This window comes from Pectinophora gossypiella, chromosome 27 (assembly GCF_024362695.1).
Source record: "Pectinophora gossypiella chromosome 27, ilPecGoss1.1, whole genome shotgun sequence".
NCBI lineage: Eukaryota > Metazoa > Arthropoda > Insecta > Lepidoptera > Gelechiidae > Pectinophora > Pectinophora gossypiella.
In genome coordinates this window covers 4,107,620-4,130,473 of record NC_065430.1, presented here as the reverse complement: position 1 = coordinate 4,130,473, position 22,854 = coordinate 4,107,620, and the positions used below count along the sequence as shown (strand labels likewise).

Below are 22,854 nucleotides of genomic sequence, written 5' to 3'. Positions count from 1 at the left end.
CCTCTACAGCTATTGCACGTTCTAATTTTACTTAATAAAATCGCTGAAATGTACTCTTGCAGCAAATACGGTATAAATAATGTAAGGAATATGTAAAATAAAATCCTTAATTTTTCAAACATAATAATCTTTAGGCCGAATACATATTAATCCTTTGCCTAATACTGTTTTAAAAGGTAAGTATCAAAAGCACGCGACGACTTGGCTGTTTGAATTTTGAAAATGGAACACTTAAGAATAAGTAAGAAATATAAAATTCAAAATGGCGTCCCCTGTTTACAGTTCATTTATTTATTATGGACGGAAATTGTAGGTTGCGTCGTTATAGCATTGATTTTACTGAATTATTCAGTAAAGAAAGGGTAAACAATGCTTAGACACAGGCTGACATGGCTATTGTGGCATAATTTATTGTTTGTTACTGGACAATCACGCAAGTAATACGAAAAACGATAATAATAGATAATATTACTTACCTACCTCATTTCATTTCACTACAAATTCAAATTAAAAAATATATTCTTCTTATATCGACAGGCTAGCTGAAGCGGCGATAAAAATTCTCGAAATGACCGTATTAGCCAGGGCATCAAGGTACAGTGGACATTGACATTTTTATGCATTTCTTTCGTGTCTTCTATCGTGTGGGTTGTGAGGTGGAATACCAACCGCATCAACCCTGGTGTTAGGTTATTACTGAGCCGCCAAAGGCCCATGACATGGCTCAAGTAATGACTACATACATAAGTAAGTAGTAACCGGGGCCAACGGCTTTACGTGCCTTCCGAAGCACGGATCTTCTTCGAATTAGGTGATTAGCCTGTAATGTCCTAACCAAACTAGGGATCACAAAGTGATTTTTGTGATATGTACCCACCGGGATTCGAACCCGAGGCCTCCGGATCGTGAGCCCAACGATCAACCACTGGACCACGGAGGCCGTTAGGTGTCCCTTATACCATGCATTGATATCTTCTAAATAATCACTAACCTTAATACCGGTATGATGAAATGAGTACCACGAAACGTTTTTCCCGCCGCCAGTCTTCGAATATAATATTTACCAAGGGCTATCCAGTGTCCGTTGTCATGATTTTATAAGACGTGGGAACAAACCACGTGGGTCATGCGATGGGCTATGCTCACGACTACATCCCAATTGGGGTAGTCAGAAGTACATCTATCACAAGATGAACTAAGTACCCACACCTCACCGAGCTTTCTGTTATAGCAACGTGATAGATGGTGGTTGAGCCAACGGTATTAGTATGTAAGTAGGTATAGAGGGTGTTAGTGATATCGTAACGAATACTGAGGGGGATGATTCTGAATCGTCCCTCAATTTTTAGTTACGATGTTACTTACACCCGGTATATATAAATAATTCATGCTTGTAGTCACTATAGGGGTGAGCAAAGCCCCAAGCAACATACTTGGGCGCCCAGTGCGGGGTTTTGACTAAGTATAATGTAATGATGGGATGGAACTCCATAATACTCCGTAATTGTAACTACAATTACCCACTTTTACACATTTTTATCATTTTTGTACTGAAATGAAAATATTTTGACTTCGTCAAATTACGGTACCAGGCTAAAGGCTCGGTACCGAAAATATTTTCATTTTTTCCAGGATTGTAAGGATTTTCTTAAATAAAACGAACAATTTTAATATATATAATAACTATTTATGTAAGTATATAAACATTACATCGATAAGAAAAAATAATTCATTTACCTAACTCACAAAATGAAGGAAAATAATAATAAAATACCTTAAAACAACGTACAACCTCACGCTACACGTATTTTTAATTTAATGTTTTTTTTTCTTAAATTAAAAACCAATTAAATCATTTATCTTTTAAAAAAGTTGCAGATTTTTAACTTGCATTGTCGAAATCTATTTTTTTTTCATTCTGTTTACACTAAGTCCTTAAAACTATTTTTTATTAATCGCTGCGTTTTATTTTACAATGTTTGGGTCCGTTTAGTGTATATTTTGCTAAAAATTGATATAATTAGATTTTTTTATTTTACTTTCGACGCAAAATTACTATAAAAAGGAAATACGACAATTACACATCCAAATTTGATTATATTTACATATTTTTTAAGATTTTCTTTTTATAAAAACTGAAAAATAATCGTCCCAATAGGTCAGTCGAGATTCAAATCGGTACCGATCGTTGAGTTATCTTTTTTTCACCGTTTATTTGTGTTTTGTATCACTAAAGGAACCCAATCTTGCGTTGGGGCTGTTTCTCATGGAACGATGTTCCGAATATTGTGCCCGCCATTTTGAAAAGGCTAAAAATAAAATAGGTATAAATCATTCACATTAAAACATTCACTAAAAAACGTAATACGGTTTCTACTTTCAGAAAAAGAACAAGAAATGTTTTATTGTGAGCTTGAATTCGTACAAAATGTGGTGTTGTAATAGTGTTGAAATATCGTGTGTCATATCCCTGATTTCACGCGGCAAGAACAAGGTATTATGTGTTTTAGTGTTGTTATTAATGCATTTAAAAATACTTATAGAATTTGATGAATGAAAACATTTTCAAGAAAGAATTATGTTAAAGATTATATTACAAAGATACAAATGATTTATCAATGCAGTTTGTTTAGAAAGTTTGATTTTTCGATCTTTCTTGTACCCGAAGCATAATAGTTACCAGCTTTTAAATTGACATAGATAAATCCTGTCCTGTGATTGGTTGAAACTGACAACTCGTGTAAATTTATTGACATTTTAGCCATTCATTAGGTAGGATTATATTTGTCAAGATAGCAATTGGGTTATACAAATACGTATATAAATTATAATTTACACCAATAAAGAATTAAAGAATTTAATGGCGACCACACGTACATCGAAAACATAAGAAAACAGCCTGCGACCCATTTCCGTATCAATATTTGGACATATTACGTACTAATTCTACTTACTTTACACTGTTCAACCACGACGATTATCTGTAAAAAAACCATAACAACGGAACAAATAAACTGAAATTAGTACATAATACGTACAAAGTTACGAAAATCGGCAAAACTACGGACAAACTGCCCAATAACTTAACGCTAACTGTCCGAATCTCGCTACGAAATAATCTATTTTATACAGATTTCCATACACCCCGAAAATAATAACTTATTCTACAAAAGATACCAGACGAAAGAAAAAATACAACACATCGCTTGTTTGTGGTGAAGATTAAAAAAAAAAAACAAAATACTAGTTCAGAAGTATTAGAATACAAATATTGATCTCTGATTCGACGCAAGATCCATATTTATTTATAGCAGTTTATTGTACACGTGACAGAACAAGAAGAGAAAACAATCAGGGTTATGAGATTCCCATAGTCTCATATCCCTGATTTGATTTATAATCTTAGTTCCTGCAGACCGGGAAAGAATAGAAATGTTTTATTGCGACCATGTGTTCGTACAAATTGTGGTGTTATGAAAAAGACAGTTAATTACGACTGTAGTCTTAAGAGCTTCATTTTCGCGTTACAAAGTTCATGATAACCAACTTGTTGTAGACTTAAAAACCGCAGAAATTGCTGGATAAAGCAGCAAATATGATTATTTGATTATATTCAGGGTTTTGAATCCTATCAACGTCGATAAAATTCATAAGGCGATTGGTCGAAGCTTGCTTTTTAACGCGCCGCGAGGGGCGCGGGACTCATGCCGCTCGAATGTTGACTATGTTTTTAGATATTTAAAAAATATATTTTCAATAGAATCTCGACTGTTCAGCTTTCAAATCAACTTCACTATTTTGTTGATCGTCAACGTGTTTGCGTGCACGTAATAACAACTGTTTATTCATGGATTTTGTTGTAAGTTATGTGCCAATATTTTTGAACTAGTATGTTTTAAATAAGTATGATTTAAGTTATCAAGATGGACACAACATGAACATCAAATGTCAAAATTATTGGGAAATATATTGGTAAAGTCAAATATGTAAAATAATTTATCGATTTCGCAATGATTAAATTAATAAATTAATGGGCTGGTTTAAAAGTAAAATATAATAAAATATACTTTTTCTTGATATTTCAAGTCATACATTTTAAAAGTACACGAATATTGGAGTCGCTTAAAAATTGCCGTTTTTTTCCACGTATAAAAATTGTATTAAACGTTAACATAGTAGCTTACAAGTTTTAAGTTACCCAATATTAGAGTCAACCACAATTTGTGTGTAAAAAACATAATTTAACGTGAATAAATGCCAGTTCCAAAGAACGAGGAATTATCTTTGTGTTTTTGAAAATTCTATCGCATTTTGGAACTTTAAAACTTTAAATAAAGCGGTACCGTTATTGAAAAAAAGCTCTTTCTCGGAAGGAATTTAGGATTAAAAAAAAAAACTATGTGTTTTAAAACGTCTGTATCCGTCAATATTCCGGTTATTACGAAAATTTTAAGTGAAGAATGTTTTTAAAAATTGGATTTTAAAACCGGTACCGTATATTCGGAGCAATTTCATCAAGCACAGCACCGCATCTGACACGCCGAAATCTTGCAAAACGCGTAAAAATGCGTCCGATATACAAGCACTCGCTTATTAAATAAAAATCAGATAAAAATCTATTTTGCGGTGACCACATTTACATTCTAGTAATCTAAGTATAAATAGCGGTAAAACCGGTACCTTTAAAATCGGTACCGGTTTTATTAAGTACCTATAAGTAACTACGCTTGTGTAGATCCAACTTGTTAGACGAAGCTTGTATTACCGAACGCATAACGTGCTTAAAAAATAAAAATACAAATCTAGGAACATTTAGAGCTTAAAACTTAAAATAATTTATTTAAAAAAAATGTGGAAGATATCTTTCTTTTTATAGATGAAAATTATATTTTTAATGCTAAGAGATGAATTTCTGCGCACTGAACTTAGGTATAGGTGCGTTTCGCAGTCGTTTTCACTATAATATATTTGGCTGATTGTGAAAAACATACATCCACACCTAAATCCCACCGGAGTAAGCAGACAAATAAATTTTATTGGTAAATTATGCAAAAATATTATGTAATATAACAAAATTTAAAAAAGGTATTTTTTGTCCTGGTACTTTTTTATTAGAAATAAAAAAATCAAACGAGAAGACGGATCGCGTGATGGTAATAAACGTTGTACCGGGGAAGAGCCTTCAGCGCTCCCCATTTGTCCGGCCAAGTAGTTAATGCTATCTGCGGCAAATCTACATTAAGTAATGTCAAAAAAAATAAAAAATGCGTGATGGTAAGCCATTACCGTCGCCCACAGACAGTCGCAACACCAGGGGTGTCACAAGTGCGTTGCCAGCCTGAAGCTAAAATCGGAAAAAATGAAAAATGGGTCCTTGGTTCACAATCATTAAATAGATAGGTACAAATGTATTAGAAATTAATAAAAAAAAAATAGCTGTATTCACAAAAGAGACTGAATTCAGATTAAAGACGTAAATATACAGATTTTTTTGGACGGTCTGGTCTTTATGAATTATTTGTAAGTAAACATATTCTATATTGAAAGACAGATATGTATGTGCTTCATATATTATAGTAAAAACGACAAAAAAATACTTGAAGTTCGAACTTCAAACGTTATAGTCATATTATTACATTAAATTAAATGAATACCTTATGTATAGTCAATACATACATAATATTTTTTTTATTCGAAATAAAAATCTATATAACTAAATATAGATAATACATAGAACATCACTAAGACGAAGTTTTTGCTATTTCACGGCTACCAAGGCGTCGACATTTTTTTTTATCAGTCGTCACCATTTTATTTTCCTCCATTTTTTTTCTATTACCCAGAGACAAATGGCGGCAACTAACAAAAAACAGTCGAACAAAAAACTATAGAAGTGACTAATTAATAAAATAAATAACATGCGAAGGGTAAGCTGAAAGCTACTCAGTAAAAAAAAATGATAATTCTCTTTTCCTTTTTTTTTATCAGATCGTTGGAACGCAAAAACGGGACCCCACCAACCCACCAAACATTTATTTGAGATCATACAAAATAAGATAATAAATATTAATTTAATTTTCAAAAAAGAAATTCGGTACCGGAATTTTTACCGATAATTTTGAAGAGATAATTCCGGTACCGGTACTTTTACCGAATTATTTGAAGAGAGAATTCCGGTACCGGTTTTTTTATACTGGTTTTTTGATCAGTGTTGGCAAGTTGGCGGCTCTATCAGTGTTCACTGCATGAAATAGTCCGGGTGATCGGGGTCCTTCTCAAACCGTTTCGCCTCTTCCTGCATGCTCTCTTTTATTTTCAGGATTGCTGCTGATTCCGTCTGGTCGTTCTGATCGCCGCCTGGCCCGCCGAAACCTGAGGAGAGGTTCATTTTTGTAACTCCTTCAAATACCAATCTCACGAGACAGGTTTTTAAGGGAATAAACAGGAACAAAAAGCCACATCGGAGCAATTCATTTAAAAATCAAATATTGCTATTATCAAGTTTAGATGAATTGCTTTAATGTGGCCGTTTTAGCCCCCCCCCCCCCAGTTTACCAATTAAAACACATAAAACAAGTCGCGACTCAAACACATTTTCTATTTTCATATTGCTACGTATGGCGAGAGATCCTGGTTTTTTTTAATTACTCGATGCTCCCGTCAAATATATAAGTAAAGGACAGTGCTCAAAATCTATGAAGGTTAAACCCAAACTCGTTTTTCGCGGATCACGACGCCGAACAGTCTATATGTATACGTTCCACTGCTGGCCGCAGGCCTACCCTCAATCAACCGAAGGGGGTATGGAGCATACTCCCCCACGCTGCTCCACTGCGGGTTGGCGGAGGTGTTACGGCTAATAGCCGGGACCAACGGCTTAACGATTTAGGCGCATTAGGGCTAATTCTCATTATGGCAACCGACTCGCAAATGGACTACTTCTCATTATGGCAACTTCTCATTTTGGCTACTTCTCACTTGGGCTTCTTCTCACTAGGGCTACTTCTCATTAGGGCTACTTCTTATTAGGGCTACTTCTGAAATTTCGGGAATGTTTATTGAAATAAGTAAGTACTGTATTTAAGTATATAAACATTATATAAACATTCATTCATAAGAGATCAATGACATTATTTTAATAATAAATCAACATTAATTGAACCAATGTAATAGATAAATATACAATATTATAAGTATTACTTCTTGTAATTACTTTAGTCTGGTTTTAATTATTTATACCATACACTAATCAATATTGTATTCTTTACCAGAATGTCGCAAACTCTTTAGTTGGGCAGAGACTGGCTGGTCTCCGGCCTGTCATGAAATGTCATTTTTGATTTTATGTTATTTTACGTGTGTTGTTTTTCAGTTGTCTTTCTGCGGTGCTCTTTTCAATAATAATAGATAATAAAGGGCATGTATTTAACGCAGCGACAAACTAATGTGATTTGGGGTTTTAAAAATAATTAAAATGGTAAGCAAAAATAATAGGTTGGCAGCTACAGTGAAGTAGCATTTTAAGCATAAAGTAGCAGCTTTATATTAAGTTATGAGGTTTATTTAAATTTAAATTGGCAGTGATTTTTTTATTATTTAACACATTAATTCAAATTCAAAAATATCTTTATGCAGTAGGTAACATAGTTACACTTTGAAACGTCATTTTTTACGAATGTCTCATCCGGCAGCTTCTCACAACCTGTATAGCCGGGGAAAAGCTGCAAGAAAAACCTCGGCACAAGGCCATAGACGTTCTTCAAAAAAAAAAAAAATTGCTACTGATTTTAGGTTGATCTATTAAAACTACATTTTTGAGTTCGTTTTGAGCATTGTCCTTTTGAGATGAATTTGGAATGTTTCACTAAATGTGTTCAAGTCGCACTCAAGATATTAAGTTAGCCCGATAAACCACAACCAACCACTAGCTGTCTAGTAAGCAAAAAATACTTGAGAACAATGAATATGGCCATATTTTGATGCATATATGACTCAACTATCCGAATGGCACAAATACTGAATCATTTGTGATAAATATGAACTTATGTGTTGCCAGCAAGACGGTCCATGCCTTCGATCATATATATTGGTAGACGCACGTGCAAAAATCACACAAAATATCGTTCCCGCTTCAATTCTGATGTATACCACTAAGTATTTCGAAAAAGTCAACTGTCGTACGGTTCAAATCTACTTTAAACCTTAAATAACTGACATAACTAAGAAAACGCGACGCGCGAAAAAGAACGAAGGCTTCGTAGCAACGCCTTTTCTTATCCAGCTTAAAATGTCCCATTGTTGGGCAAAGGCCTCCCTCCATTTCTTCCAGGACTCTCTCCAGTGCTTCCTCCGGCCAGCCTTCCAGGAAAGTATCCAAGTAGTCGCGCCATCTCCGCCTCGGTCCGCCACGCCTGCGTCTGTCTCTATTCGGATACCATTCTGTGGTGATCTTAGCCCACAGGTCGGGTCTGTCGGATGCCTAACGCCTCTATTTGTCGTTTTTTTTTTTTGACACGCGGACAAATGGGGAACGCTGAGGGCTCTCACCCGGTACAAAATTTAAGACAACAGGCCTGAGGGTGCCCAGTTGGGCGCGAACCTCGGCTCAGGGCGTCGTCTGAGAGGATAAATGTATCTACCAATATATATGACCGAAGGTCCATGCATCTTTCGTCACAAGCTGGTCAAGGCGTTATGGGTAATGAAGTCGTCTTCAACGGTCAACATTAAATTTTAGTTTGACAGCTCCAAAACAATGCGTTCGCTTACGAAATATAATGAAGAATAACACAGCGTATAGAACGGTAACTCTGCCCGCACCTATTGGTAACGGGCGCCGACTTCACCCCCTCTCGGTCTTTAGTCAAAATAACCGTAAGCCACTAAGGGAGCGCGAGCATCTATCTCGCTCGCACTTACGCCTTCGGCGGCACACGCTAAAAAATAGATTTTTGTATGGAGAGACCGGGGTGTGCGTTCTATTAGTGATAGCTGGCGCTATTTTCGGAACTGTCAAAACTGAAAAAAATAAGTGCAACTCGCTAGATCCGATACCATTGTTTTAGTTTGATTTTTTTTTCAAAATAAAATAAAATATTATTAAGTTTCCCTACCTAAAACTCCTGCGGTTAGGCTACATGTCAGGCGGCTTGAAAATGTTGTCTACAACTTACTGAGCGTCGGTGAAACACATGAAACAAAGTTTTATCTTCTATATTTTATCTAGATTTAAAGCGGCCTATCGTTAGTCCCACTGGTGGACTTTGGTAACCCTTGAAAAACAGAAGGGTCAAAGACCACATGCTGGCCAAAGACCACATTCCGGCCAAAGACCGCATTCCGGCCAAAGACCACATTTCGGCCAAAGACCGCATTCCGGCCAAAGACCGCATTGTGCCCAAAGACCAGTCTTTGAAACAAAGTTAGAGACACTACAAAAAATATTGATTTCTTAGAAACTCTAAAACCGCTATTTTAGCTTAACTTGATAAATAATTGGCTCCGATTCCTGCAGACACTTCTTAATTTTATTTTAAGTTATACCCATCATTTTCTTATCCGCCGAAAATAAAAGGGACGGATAATTGACAACTGTTAATTTTAATTTGAACGAGTGGATAGATAATTTAATAACGCGGGCGAATAAAATAGGCATCCCGCTGATATGCAACCCATTTGACGTGTGCTGTCAACGTAATTCCGTCGGGTTATTTGCCAATATGAAATTTTGGAAGGGGTTTTTCAATTTCTGCACAAAATTGACGTGTATTCCATAAATGTTATGTCGATCGACTGTCGATTACCCGTCCCTTTCTTTTTCAGCGGATAAGAAAATGACAGGTATAACTTAAAATAAAATTAGTTGGTGTGTACTAGAATCAGTAGCATTGTCTCTTTGAAATTCCGGTAGTACACCGCATTTCGATTTCAATTACAATCCGTCACAAAAACTCTCCGTGCTTTTTACAAAACGAAGACAAAAAAATACCAAATTTAAAATATAGTTCGCGTCATTAAAAGAAACCCCGTGACCGCGACGCTATTGTCGCAGATTCAGCATATAATTATTATGACTTGTTAACGAGTATAAAATCTATACAGGGTGTTAGTGATATCGTAACGAATACTGAGGGGGGATGACTCAGACCATGATTCTGAGTTAATATTAAGTGGAATTTTCCTTCGCAAAATTCATGTTTCTTTTTTTTAATTATTATACAGAATCATGGTCTGAACCAACCCTGAAAGTTTTCGTTACGATGTCACTAACACCCTGTCATTTCTCCCAACAGGTGTCGCTACTGTTGAGTTTTTATACTCTCCATTAAAATCCGTGGACTTCTTGCGCAGCGCGGACTATAAGTATTTTAAGCCTGGTATTATCTTAAAACTTCGTTTTGTAAAAAGACGGATTGTAATTTAAGAATTATGTTAGTTTTATTTAGTCACAAATTACACGGCTTTAGGGCCTCTACAACAGCTAAATACAATAAAGTAGGATAAAGAATGGAATTGAAAATGGCGGTATAAAGACGTTTATGATTAATATTTTAGTCTAAATAGCTGTAAGCTTGTGGCGGACCAAACTATTTGATCAGCTAGTTCTGCCCACATGCAACAGATGGCGCCACCATTCAATAATGCGGTCCTGAAACGCGCTATCGAAGTTTGCACAGCGCGACGCATATATATAACTTCCGACATGACACCGTTGGATCGTCGATCCCTAGTCACACTACCAATCTGCTACAAGACAAGGAGTAAGCTAATACTGTGTCTCGCTCGCATTTGTTAGAATTATATTTTTGTACGCAGTGTCCCGGGTATGCTTATATCACGTAGGGAAGCCTGGAAGAATTTTGTTATATGCTATGATTCGTTGATTTTATCATATAAGTGTATGCAATAAAAATAATAACAGTGTGTCTTTATCGTTATATCTTCTGAAGGACAGACTAACTCTAGATCATTATAACTAGAGATGCGCCGAATAGTGATGTAACCGAATTTTTCCGATTCCAGTACACACCATCTAATTTTATTTTAAGTTATACCTGTCATTTTCTTATTCGTCGAAAAGGAATGGGACGGGTAATCGACTGGCATACAATTTATGGAACTCACGTCAATTTTAAGTAGAAATTAAAAAAAAAAAACCTTCCAAAATTTTACACTGGCCAATAACCGAAGATGATAGCACCCGTCAAAAGGGTTGCATATCAGCTGTATGCCTATTTTATTCCCCTGGGTTATTCATTTTAAAATTAACAGTTGTCAATCAGCCGTCCTTTTCCATTTCGGCGGATAAGGAAATAACGGGTATAACTTAAAATTAAATTAGGAGGTGTCTGCAGGAACCGGGGTCATTATTCGGATTGACTATTACTGTTTTTTTTAATTAAAAATAATTGATCTGCGTCTGACCATAATCTCGCCTGTTGGTAAGTGAAAATGTTCCACTGCGCTACCAAATGCGCTACAAAATATTGGTCAGTTAATAACTTAAATAAAAAAAAATATTCGCATATATTGATGATTTCTATAAAAAAAAGTATTTTCTCTCTATTCGCAAGTGAAAGTAATAAGTGGAATTCCTCGGTCTCTGCCTACCCAAACGGGAAATAGGCGCGATCCAACAGGGTCCACATAATATCAGCGTCGTGGTTCACGCCGCGACTTGTGCTGAGTGAGACCCTTTTATCTCAGGACGTCCACCACCACCTTATGATTATTTCGACAAACATCCGTCTTCCTTTTTTTGTAATTGTTTTAGTGAAAATTTTATAAGATGTTGTTTTCTTTTTTTTTTGTGTGTGGCGCCCTTTTATAATAAACTATTTTTTATCTTTCTTATGTCTCGCATGAAGAACTTATATCAAATGTATGCGACAACTAAACCCCTTCCTCCTTAATTTTTTCCATCATTTTTCCTTTGCGGGTTGGGAGGTCAGACAGGCAGTCCTGTAAAAACCGGACCGGTGAAATCTTCAGGTTAGATAAGCGGACCCTGTGACAACGGAATACCGTTAGGGACTTGATGATGATATGCAACACAAAAACCGAATAATCCTTTTTTTCATACAGGGTGTTAGTGACATCGTAACGCATACTGAGGGGGATGATTCAGACCACGATTCGTTGATATCAAGTGGAAATTCCGTCGCAAAATTCATTATGTTTTTTTTTCTAATTAGTTTTAATACTTTCGCGATGGAAAATTCCAATTAATACTTTAGTGCACAACGACATGTACACAGGACATAAACATACGAATAAAAATAAGCGAAAGAAGTCCACTTGATATCAACTCAGAATCATGAGCTGAACCATCGCCCTCAGTGTTCGGTATGATGTCACTAAAACCCTGTATATACCGAGGCGTCTGCATAACGAATACCGCTTGCTGAACGAGCATTCGGCGCATCACTAATCATAATTATGAATACAAGTAAAATTAACCGATTTTGTTGCGCAGCGCGAAGCGCTCCGGGGCCGGGCGGCGGGGCTAAATGTCGCCCGCTGGGTGCGGTAGGCCGAGCACCTGATGGTGTCCTGCCACTTCGAAAATGCCTATGTCCAGCTGTGGACTGCGATAGGCTGGCGACAAAGATATTTGTCCAACTTTTTAATTGGCCGACGTGAATAAAAAAAAAAAGAAAAAAAAATTAGCCCCCTTCGACAGGGGGTTGACAAAAACGAAGGCTTTCGATAATATCAAGTAAATGAACAACAAATCAGGGAATTTCCAGGCTACGTTCCCCAAAAACAATATAGATGGCGATGTCGAGATTCAACGTGATAATTCATCATTAAATTATTCGAAAATAGAATATAACAAAAATAAAAAATAAATCTTTCAACAAAATCAAGTGGCCAGGTAGTCAAGTAGCCAATGCCATCAGAGGCAAATATAAAAACAAAATTAAAAAAATTGACGGCTTTTTTTTTAAGTTTCTACAACCGCCGCAAGTTTCAATGCCATTCTTTACCAACACAAGTGGGAGTGCAGAGTACTCACTTAAGTTGTAGTCGCCCATCCCGGAGCCCGAGTCCTCGCGCGGCGTCCCCGGTCCTCCGCCGCCGACGCCGCCCGGCGACGACTTCATGCCGTCCACACCACCCAGGCCTACAACGGCAGACGTGTCAAATGGTGATAGAGTTACAGCTATTTTGGACGGGTAATGCTGCCAAAGGTACCTTGCCTCGACGCATTGGAGGTGTTTTATTCTTCTTATCGTGTGGGTTGTGAGGTGGAATACCAACCTCATCAACCCTGGTGTTAGGGTTTTTGGGTTGTGTCGGTGTTGGGTTGTTATTATGTTTTATTGCGACCCTCACATGTGTTCGTACAAAATGTGGTGTTATAAAAATACAGAAGTATTATAGTATCAACATGGACCCGGTAAGGGCACTGGTGGAGAGGACAACATACTAACATAGTAACAAAATTTATATTTATCATACTATATTTTAACAATATTATTGCATTTATTTTTTTTAGTATTATTTTATATCTTTATTATGATTTAATTAATATAAAATATTATTAAAAATTATTCATTTATTTATTTTTATCTCATTTTACTAAAAAAATAATAATAAAAAAACAAATTTAATTTTAATTTATCATTTGTATATTCATTAACTGTGTAATAATAGCTTTTAGTGTTAAGTAGTAGCTTTAGTCGTTTCACAAAAGAATTATTGTTGGTTTAATTTTTAATAATATCAGGAAGGTTTATGATTTCTTATATACTTATATTATATGCTTTCGTAGATGAATTGCTTCGATGTGGCCATTTTACCCCCCTGGTCTCCACAACTCAGAAACAGCTCTTAGATAATAACTCAGATGGGAGTGTAGTTTTAATAATAAACAGGTACATTTTCTTTTTAATAATCTAGGAGTGATTGTACCCTTATTTTAAGTTAGTAAAGATAGTGTATGTGAAGGAGTGTGTGTGTGTGTGTGTGTGTGTGTGTGTGTGTGTGTGTGTGTGTGTGTGTGTGTGTGTGTGTGTGTATAAAATAGGGTGTGTTTGTGTATGTGATAAAATTATGTATTGTTGTCGATATTTAAGTTGAATTTATAGGTCTTATTAGATCCATTAGGACAAACCCACTAGCGTGATTGGTTCGTTTTTATTTAAAAATATCACATCGAAGCAGTTTAGAGAAAATTTACAAACAGAATATATCAAGCCGCGCTTCCACAAGAGCTAGGTAACAAAAAAAAACAAAAATTCTAAAACTTGACAAACGTTTTCGATAAAAAAAAAAGATATTTTTATCATTAAATCTCAGTTAAGTTGTCTTAAATAGAATGTTAAAGTCGTTCTTATCATTAATAATATCAAGGGAAATGTGTATAAAAAAATATATTTTTTTATTATGGAAAAAAAAATTGTTCAGTGTCCTGGCAAATAATTGCTAGTAAATAGTTAATTTTATGCTCAGTATTAACAGTACGGCGACGGCGATACGGCTCACCACCTATCACGTTGGTTTAACAGAAAGCTCTGTGAGGTGTGGGTACTTAGTTCATCTTGTGATGGATCTGAGGACGTACCTTCGGCTAGCCCAGTTGAGATATAGTCATGAGGTTTTGTTGTTGTTTATTAACATTACATAAGCATAAGATATACTATCATGGTATAGGAAGACCAGGTATGCTCAATCCTATGACAAGCCGCCATTGCTAGCCCATCGATGACGTAAGTGTTACCATTCAATTGTTATCTCCAACATTCCAAGGACGTAAATTTTATCATTTAAAATTAAATGAATTACAGACTAATGGATTAAATTACTATTATTTGTCACATATATAAAAGTAATTAAAAATGTACGTAAATCTTTTACTAAAAGTACAAAATTTCCTTGCAAAGTAAATTAAAAACATTGGACGTGGGTAATTTATTTTTTACGAAATTGCAACGCAGGGTCGGATGACGTCAGCTGGGCTAACATTGAAATGCTAGCTGTCAGTTTTGAGCATACCTGGGGGGTTAAAATGGCCACATCGAAGCAATTCATCTAAGAAAGCAATATTGCTATTTGACAATTGTTTGCATTGCGCACTTACTTTTATATGTGCAAATGTGCTTTCTTAGATGAATTGCTTCGATGTGGCCATTTTAAACCCCCTGGTCTTCTTATACTATGCAGTCTATATTCGTCCCACTGTCAGGCACAAGTGTCCCCTCTATCCACCGGAGGGAGAATGGAATACGCTCCATACACCTTTTATTAGGCTGAATATCAAAATGTGCCAAGTTTAAAAACTGGATTCCGACATGGAAAAGGATAGTTCTAGCTACGAGGTAACTTGTTCCTCGAATCCAATTTTTAGAAAGAAAGAAAATATTTATTTCCATATTGGACGCCACATTTACAAACTTACAGAAATAAAAAAAAAAATAGGAAAAAAAAACAAAGACAAAAAGACAAATAATACAGACATTAATTACACAATGGAGGCGCCCAAAATAAATAAAAAGGATCTCCCTCAGCATAATGCCGTGACACGTGCTTAGCACGGGCCGCGGCGCTGGTATTATGGGAGACCTATCGAGCGTGAGCCACGGACACACCAAACTCAATTACGTACCTACTTATATACAATAAAGAAAACATACTATGATACTTACATAGATTATAATTTTTCACGAAAACATAATATGAAAGTTCGCCACCAAAGCTGGCATATTTTGATATTCACCCATTAACAGTGTCCTAAAAAAATCATTCCGATTGCTTCATTCTTTGTAATTTTTAAAACATTAATAAGATTAATATCTTCTAATTGGATGTGTAGGCAGATAATCATGGTTTTCAATTTAGTACAATTATGATAAAAACTAGAAGCTCAAATGTAGACGGCAGCACTGTTGAGTGTTCTTAAATTTTAACAGTTCTCTATTCCAGCTAAAATCCATGATAAATTGCTATAAAATGTGAAGCAACGTGGAGTGTATCCCGTCTGAAGGATGAGTTACGAAAAAGAAAAGCTGAGTTGGAAAATGTTTTGATTGAAAATAAGTTTTCTAATTTCCGGAATTATGATTTTTCAATTAAACGCTGCGCAAAGGGGTATAGAGCGAGAATATAACCAAAACAATATGTTTGTTTACTCATCAATAGTGCGGGGAACTGTCAAAATTTAAGAACACTTAACAGTAGCGACCCACCACCAGTAGCGACCTTATTTCTCCCACCAGGTGGTGGGAGAAATAAGCAATTTTGTACTCCGTTGTAATTTTTGGAATGTCGCCTGATAAAAAAAAAAACATGTAAGCGCCTTTTTGAAAAATCACTTTGTGATGTGATTGTATTCAAGAAAATCTTTCAATTTCAAATTTCAATCCGCATAAAAAAAAAACAATCAAATCCAGGATGTTTTAAAGAAACGCCAGGAGGTTTAAAAACACCACATCAAAACAATTCATCTAAAAGCAATATTGCAATTTGATATTTGCGCTTATAAAAGTGAGCGCGCTGTCAAAAAATATCATCATCTCTCTAGCATTATCCCGTTTTCCACAGGGTCCGCTTACCTAACCTGAAGATCTGACAGGTCCGGGTTTTTACACAAGCAACTGCCTGTCTGACCTTCCAACTAGCGTGCACCGTTGAGCACGTGATAATCATTTATTTGGAAAACATCGTGAGGAAACATACGCATACGTACACGCATACGTTTAGTTGGGCTACAGTCTGAACCTCAAAAAGTGTATTATTTCATAAGATTTGTGTCTGTAACCTGTTACGTGTGTTTATTAAATAAATAAATAAACACATTTCCGAGAAATGATTTTTTGGAGGTACGTGACCTAACCTATTGGGCTGGTTTTCCCTTCGCGGGTTCGAAGGTCAGACAGGCAGTCGCTTCTGTAAAAAACCGGACCTGTCAAATCTTCAGGTTATGTAAGCGGACCCTGTGAAAAACGGGATGATTTTAGGGGGATGGTGGTGTGATCTTATGTATGTGTGTATAAAATGGATACCACTTTTTACCTGGATTGAAACTAGCAAGCTAATTTCTATTGCGAGCATTTGTTAACAAGAATCACTTCCAAATGTGATTTTTTTAAAAAGGCGCTTTCGTAGTTTTCATCTTAAAGTGACAATAAATACTGCTAAGTTTATACAAATTTTGTACCAACAAAGAAATCATTGGTGCTAATTCCTGTACACACCACCTAATTTCATTTTAAGTTATACCTGTCATTTTCTTATCCGCTGAAAAAGAAAGGGACCGCTAAACGACAGGCACACGTCAATTTTAAGCAAAAATCTAAAACAACCCTTTAAAACTTTTCTTTCACATCGGCCAATAACCCGACAGAATTAAGTTGACACGTCAAATGGGTTGCATACCAGCGAGATGCCTATTTAATTCGCCCAGGTTTATTCATTTTAAAATAGACAGTTAATCATCCGTCCCTTTCCTTTGCGGCGGATAAGAAAATGACAGGTATAACTTTAAATTAAATGGTAGCAGGAACCTGACTATAAAGGTTAACATAACTATAATTTAAAACTAACGGAACCTAGAGACGCAACGGAGTGACAGCATTCCAAAATATACGTAACGTTATAGTATGAAAAGCGAAATTCAATATGAGAAGTAGCAAGTGGAAGAAAGAATCTGCCTCCATAACACTGCCTCATTACCCGTCCCTTTTCTTTACGGTGAATAAGAAAATGACAGGTATAACTTAAAATAAAATTAGGTGTCTGTAGGAATCATGGCTAGTGTTTCATTGGTCCGTTGCATCTCGTGAGGTGGGATTCTCTAATACAGTTAAACAGCTTTATCCCCCCCCTGCTCCATCCCTCCCTCCCACACCATAACGGTCAGAACGAACGATACTCATAAAGCTAAAATTCCCAAAAAAGAAAAACTAAAAAAATTAAAAGTTGCTGTTGCAGTTTCGTAACATTTCTTCTTCTCAGCCATAACACGTTGCGAAATGACGTAGACTCAAAAATGTTTTTACCTTCAACAAGTTTATCCGCGATAATTACGTTGGATAAGTAATTCCGATTGCGTTGTCGTACCAAAAAGGCTGGGCCTTTTTTTAAACAAAAGATATTTTGGGAATTTTGCTTTTGAAAAAAAAAAAAAAAAAAACTACACTAATGGCACGCTATGATGGCCGTTTCGACGTAATAAATTACAGCAATTCGCACCGTCAATATAGTTATTACTAATACGAAACTTGATAAACAGATTAGAGCGCAGCTTATTGCTTCTTCAGTTCATTAATTAATAAAAAAAAAAGAAAAAGAATAATACGAAACTTCAAAGCCAAACGTCAAAGCGGCCATAATAGCGCGCAGTTTACTACGCAATACGGGCGGCGACGCGCGCTCTGTCACTTCCGCGGGCACTCTTCACATTACAAGTTATAAAAAAATAATTATTAGTAATTAGTTAAAAATAACATCTTTAAATTTCGTATCAATACTTGCCTGCCGCCCGCATCGCTCCGTTTCGTCTAAACGAGCCTTATGTTTTCCAATAACTCACGCGGATTTGTATCTCTTAACTAAAATGTTAACCCGAGCCTTCCTTCCGTCCTCAGTTGGGGAAACCAACACCTCGAACTCAACCCAGAATCGGTATCCTTACACGGGCGCCTGAACCTTAACTTGAGTTTACTCCAGTGAAGCATGGCGTCATTCATCATCATCAGCCCATTAACGTCCCCACTGCTGGGGCACGGGCCTTCTCTATGGATGGATAGGGAGATCGGGCCTTAAACCACCACGCGAGCCCAGTGCGGATTGGTGATTATTGTTTGTTTGTTTCCGTAGCTTACGCGTTCCTCTCTGTCATACACATGAACGATGGCTTGTGATTTATTCTTGTGACAAATCCTCACAAGAGATTGGGAGTTTTTGGTCTTATTTATGATGTTTAATAGAGAAAAATGTAATAATAAGTGCGACATTTTGTCACGTTTTTCTATGACATCACAGGTTGCTTTCATAGTAATTTCATGTTTTGACGTTTAGTAAAAATGTAACTGATTTGACCAGTTGGAAACTACCCTATTAGCGATCATATGAGCCATGTCAGGGACCTTTAGCGGTTTCTGAGGCCTGAAGGTTTCTGACGATCACACCATAGATGCGATTATATAAAGAGAACATTTTACAATAGCGATGTAAGTATTAGGAACTATGGAACATGTCCGAAATAAACTCTTTTTATTTATTATTTATTTATTATTAGATCTGTCAAAGTACGCTTGTGTTGTGACGTTTTTTAACTGTCATATCACTGGAGGTAAGGTCGGTCGATTCTGTACTGAGCATTATGTGTGTATTCACCCGAGTCACATCAATTTTTTTTTAAATCACCCGTAATCCGCGTGAGGTAGGAAAACCGGTCAAAAACTAGATTAGTTTCTAGATCATATGACTAGGAGGCTACCTTCGGCTGCGGGCGGCTGAGGCATAGAGTGCGGTTGTGGGCCGATCTCGCCGGCGAGCGGGAACTCGGGTCCCAGCGCGCCGCCGCCGACCGGTTTCATCAGGGTGTACATGTTGTCGCCGCCTGCCGCAACAGTCAGCGGTTAGGCCGTGTATGTCGGGCTTTTGCAAAACCCATATTTGGTCTTGTATTCAATTCAAATGCGAGTAACCAGTAAATACGTCAGATGCGAACCAATTTAAGAGAATTATACATAAAGGTACAATATTAGATTACGTTGACATTATAAAGTTCTGGAAAACCATCTTTACGAAAGTTTACTTACTATTTTTAAAGTACCGGTTTTTTTTCCCAAAATGTTTTTCTTTCTCGTGTAATTAAATAAATATTTTTTCCTACTTAATTACAATTTTACAATTTTTTTTTGGTACCGGTTCTTTCCGGTTTTCTTGAATTGCGGTACCGGTATTTATTAATACGGTACCGTGTTTTTTTAAATTATTATTTTATTATTACACAATCAAATGTTTATTTTTTCCATCGTTTGCATATAAAATAAACGTCAAAGTAGGAAAACACAAATATTTCGATAGATCGTCAACGTTTTTTACGTACTTATTGAAAAAGAAAATGAAAAAAAAAACGCCTGAAATTAACTATAACAAGATAGCTACACGCCTGCAATCCCAATCGAGGTGGACAGAACCATAAAATCACCAGAGGCAACGGGTCTTAGGGTTGGCAATTAACAGCCATCGGTACGGCGGCAATGCAGGACGGAAGGGGCAAGTCACAGGGACTGTAACCTGGAACCTGACAGAGGACAGCAGTAACTGTCAGTACTATTCAGAGTCGCGTCAGAGTACTGCGGGGCGGAAGGCAAGAGGGAAACCACTGCCCTATTTTTCCCTAAAAATGTAGCATGGAGAATGCTACACCGACAAGAGCGTGGCTCTTAAATTGGTGATATGATGAGGGTAGTCAAAGGTACATCCATCTCAAGATAAACTAAGTGAAGTATCCACAAACTAAGCGAATCGTATCGCCGCCTATATTGGTCGAGCCAACTGATAAAACATTTTACAATAACATCAATACACACGGTGGGGACATATCACTAAAATCACTTTGTGATCCCTAGTTTGCTTAGGAAATACAGGCTGATCACCTGATTGTCCGAAAAGTAAGATGATCCCTGGTTCGGAAGGCACGTTAATCCGTTGGTCCCGGTTGCTACTCAATGATGCAAGTTAAGAGTCGTTACATGAGCCGTGTCACGGGCCTTTGGTGGCTCAATAGTAACCCTGACACCAGGGTTGATGGGGTTGGTTAATCCACCTCACAACCCACACGAAAAAAAAAATGTTTTTATTATCAGAAACAATACAAAAAGAAAGATGGCATATGTTTGAGGCGGGGTGCAATATAAGTTTTACAAAATGAACAGAGGTTCCCAAACAAGGCGGAGTCTGTATCTTGGGAAACCGTGGAGAATGGGATATAATATATGCCCAGCAGTGGGACGTCATCATCATCAGCCCATTAACGGCCCCATTGCTGGGGCACGGGCCTTCCCTATGGGTGGATAGGGAGATCGGGCCTTAAACCATCACGCGAGCCCAGTGCGGATTGATGGTTATTAACGACTGCTAATGCAGCCGGGATCAAACAACGGCTTAACGTGCCTTCCGAAGCACGGAGAAGCTCGAGATGAAAACTTTTTTTTGTGGTCACCCATCCTATGACCGGCCTTCCGACCGAGCGCGTATACCGCTGCGCCACCGAGCTCCTCTAGTGGGACGTATATAGGCTATTTATGTTTACGTTACGTAAATTTGTGTTTTCCTACTTTTTAGATGTACTTAATAACTAAAAAGAATCTATATAAACATAATAGAAGGAAGACACCGTTACACAAAGGAACATTTAAAGCGTAAAGAGTAACCCAAGCGTGACGAACAGAGACGTACCGTTCCTGAGAATATTACCACTTTGGTAACATTCCCGGCAGTTTTTTTTTTTGACGTGACTTATTGTAGATTTGCCGCAGATGGCATTAACTACTTGGCCGGAGTTCAGAGAAGCACAACGGGTGGCCTTATTGCTCATGCGGCAATTTCTTCCAGGCAACTCTTGGGTACAGGAAAATTTTGTACAAGTATAATAATAGCGCTTGTAATAAGAGCTTTACTACCTAACCTTTAGGCAGATAAGACCAGAGTACAAGAAAGAAAAATTAAAAAAAAAAAAAAAAAAAAAAACGCAGCCAGTTGTGCTGATCCCAGGACCATCAAATTTTAAGTTATACCTGTAATTTTCTAATCCGCCTAAAAGGAAAGGGACGGGTTATCGACAAGCATAAAATTTACGGAACACACGTCAATTTTAGACTGAAGTCTAAAAAATACCGTTATTTTTTTTAAGAAGTTTACAATTTCCAGTGCTGAGGTTTCTTTTAAGTAAACAAGGTATTATTGTAGTAGAAACCCCAAAATCTAAAACAACCCTCTAAAAAAATTACATTGGCCAATAGCTTGATAGAATTAAGTTGACAGCGCACGTCAAACGGTTTGCACACCAGCGAGATACCTATTTGATTAGCCAAAAGTATTCATTAATTCACTCATTCTTTTTAAAATTAACAGCTGTCAAAATAAGGGAAGATAGTGACATTGGTTGCTTTACTTCTAACAAATCAATAACAATGCATCATATCATAAAAAAATTAAAAAAAAATCATCAGATAAAAGTCTTGCGACTGATTGTAGTTAAAAAGAACGAAAAAAAAAACAGCTGTCAATAACAAAAGGAAAAAACAAAATAAAAAACAAAAGAGAAATGGAATGAGTACAATTACCAGTCCCTTTCTTTTTCGGTGGATAAGAAAATGACAGGTATAGCCTAAAATAAAATGGTGTGTCTATAGGAATTAGAATCCAGTGTCCTGACTACATACATAAATAGCCTATATACGTCCCACTGCTGGGCACAGGCCTCCTCTCAATCAAACGGAGAGGGTATGGAGCATACTCCACCACGCTGCTCCACTGCGGGTTGGTGGAGGTGTTTTTACGGCTAATAGCCGGGACCAACGGCTTAACGTGCCCTCCGAGGCACGGAATCATCTTACTTTTTCGGACAATCAGGTGATTCAAGCCTGAAAAGTCCTTACCAAACAAAGGACAGTCTCACAAAGTGATTTCGACAATGTCCCCATCGGGAATCGAACCCGGACCTCCAGATCGTGAGCCTAACGCTCTTACCACTAGACCACGGAGGCTGTTTTAAAGAGTTTTTACAACGGGAACATTCCCGCTTTGGAAACATTCTTAGGAACGGCAAATCACTGGTGGTGAACCAAGGGACTTATTTTTGAATCGCTTTCAAGTCACGTTCGAAAATATACACCC

At 36.9% G+C, this 22,854-nt stretch overlaps 1 protein-coding gene across 7 annotated transcripts in view; it reads right to left on the bottom strand.

Annotated features, from left to right (window-relative positions):
- Nucleotides 1–5,144: 5,144 nt before the first annotated feature.
- LOC126378921 (single-stranded DNA-binding protein 3) overlaps nucleotides 5,145–22,854 on the bottom strand; it is a 30,898-nt gene continuing 13,188 nt past the window's right edge. Inside the window, exons 5-8 of one of the 7 annotated variants that reach the window (XM_050027446.1) lie at nucleotides 19,445–19,567; nucleotides 13,019–13,126; nucleotides 9,114–9,172; nucleotides 6,235–6,372 (exon numbers count right to left, since the gene is read on the bottom strand). In XM_050027446.1, the coding sequence (XP_049883403.1) occupies nucleotides 9,141–9,172; nucleotides 13,019–13,126; nucleotides 19,445–19,567 (263 nt within the window). In that variant the 3' untranslated portion in view covers nucleotides 6,235–6,372; nucleotides 9,114–9,140. Of the gene's footprint in view, nucleotides 6,373–9,113; nucleotides 9,173–12,459; nucleotides 12,598–13,018; nucleotides 13,127–19,444; nucleotides 19,568–22,854 lie in introns of all 7 variants that reach the window. The other 6 variants (XM_050027445.1, XM_050027443.1, XM_050027449.1 and 3 more) reach the window with 6 other exon arrangements.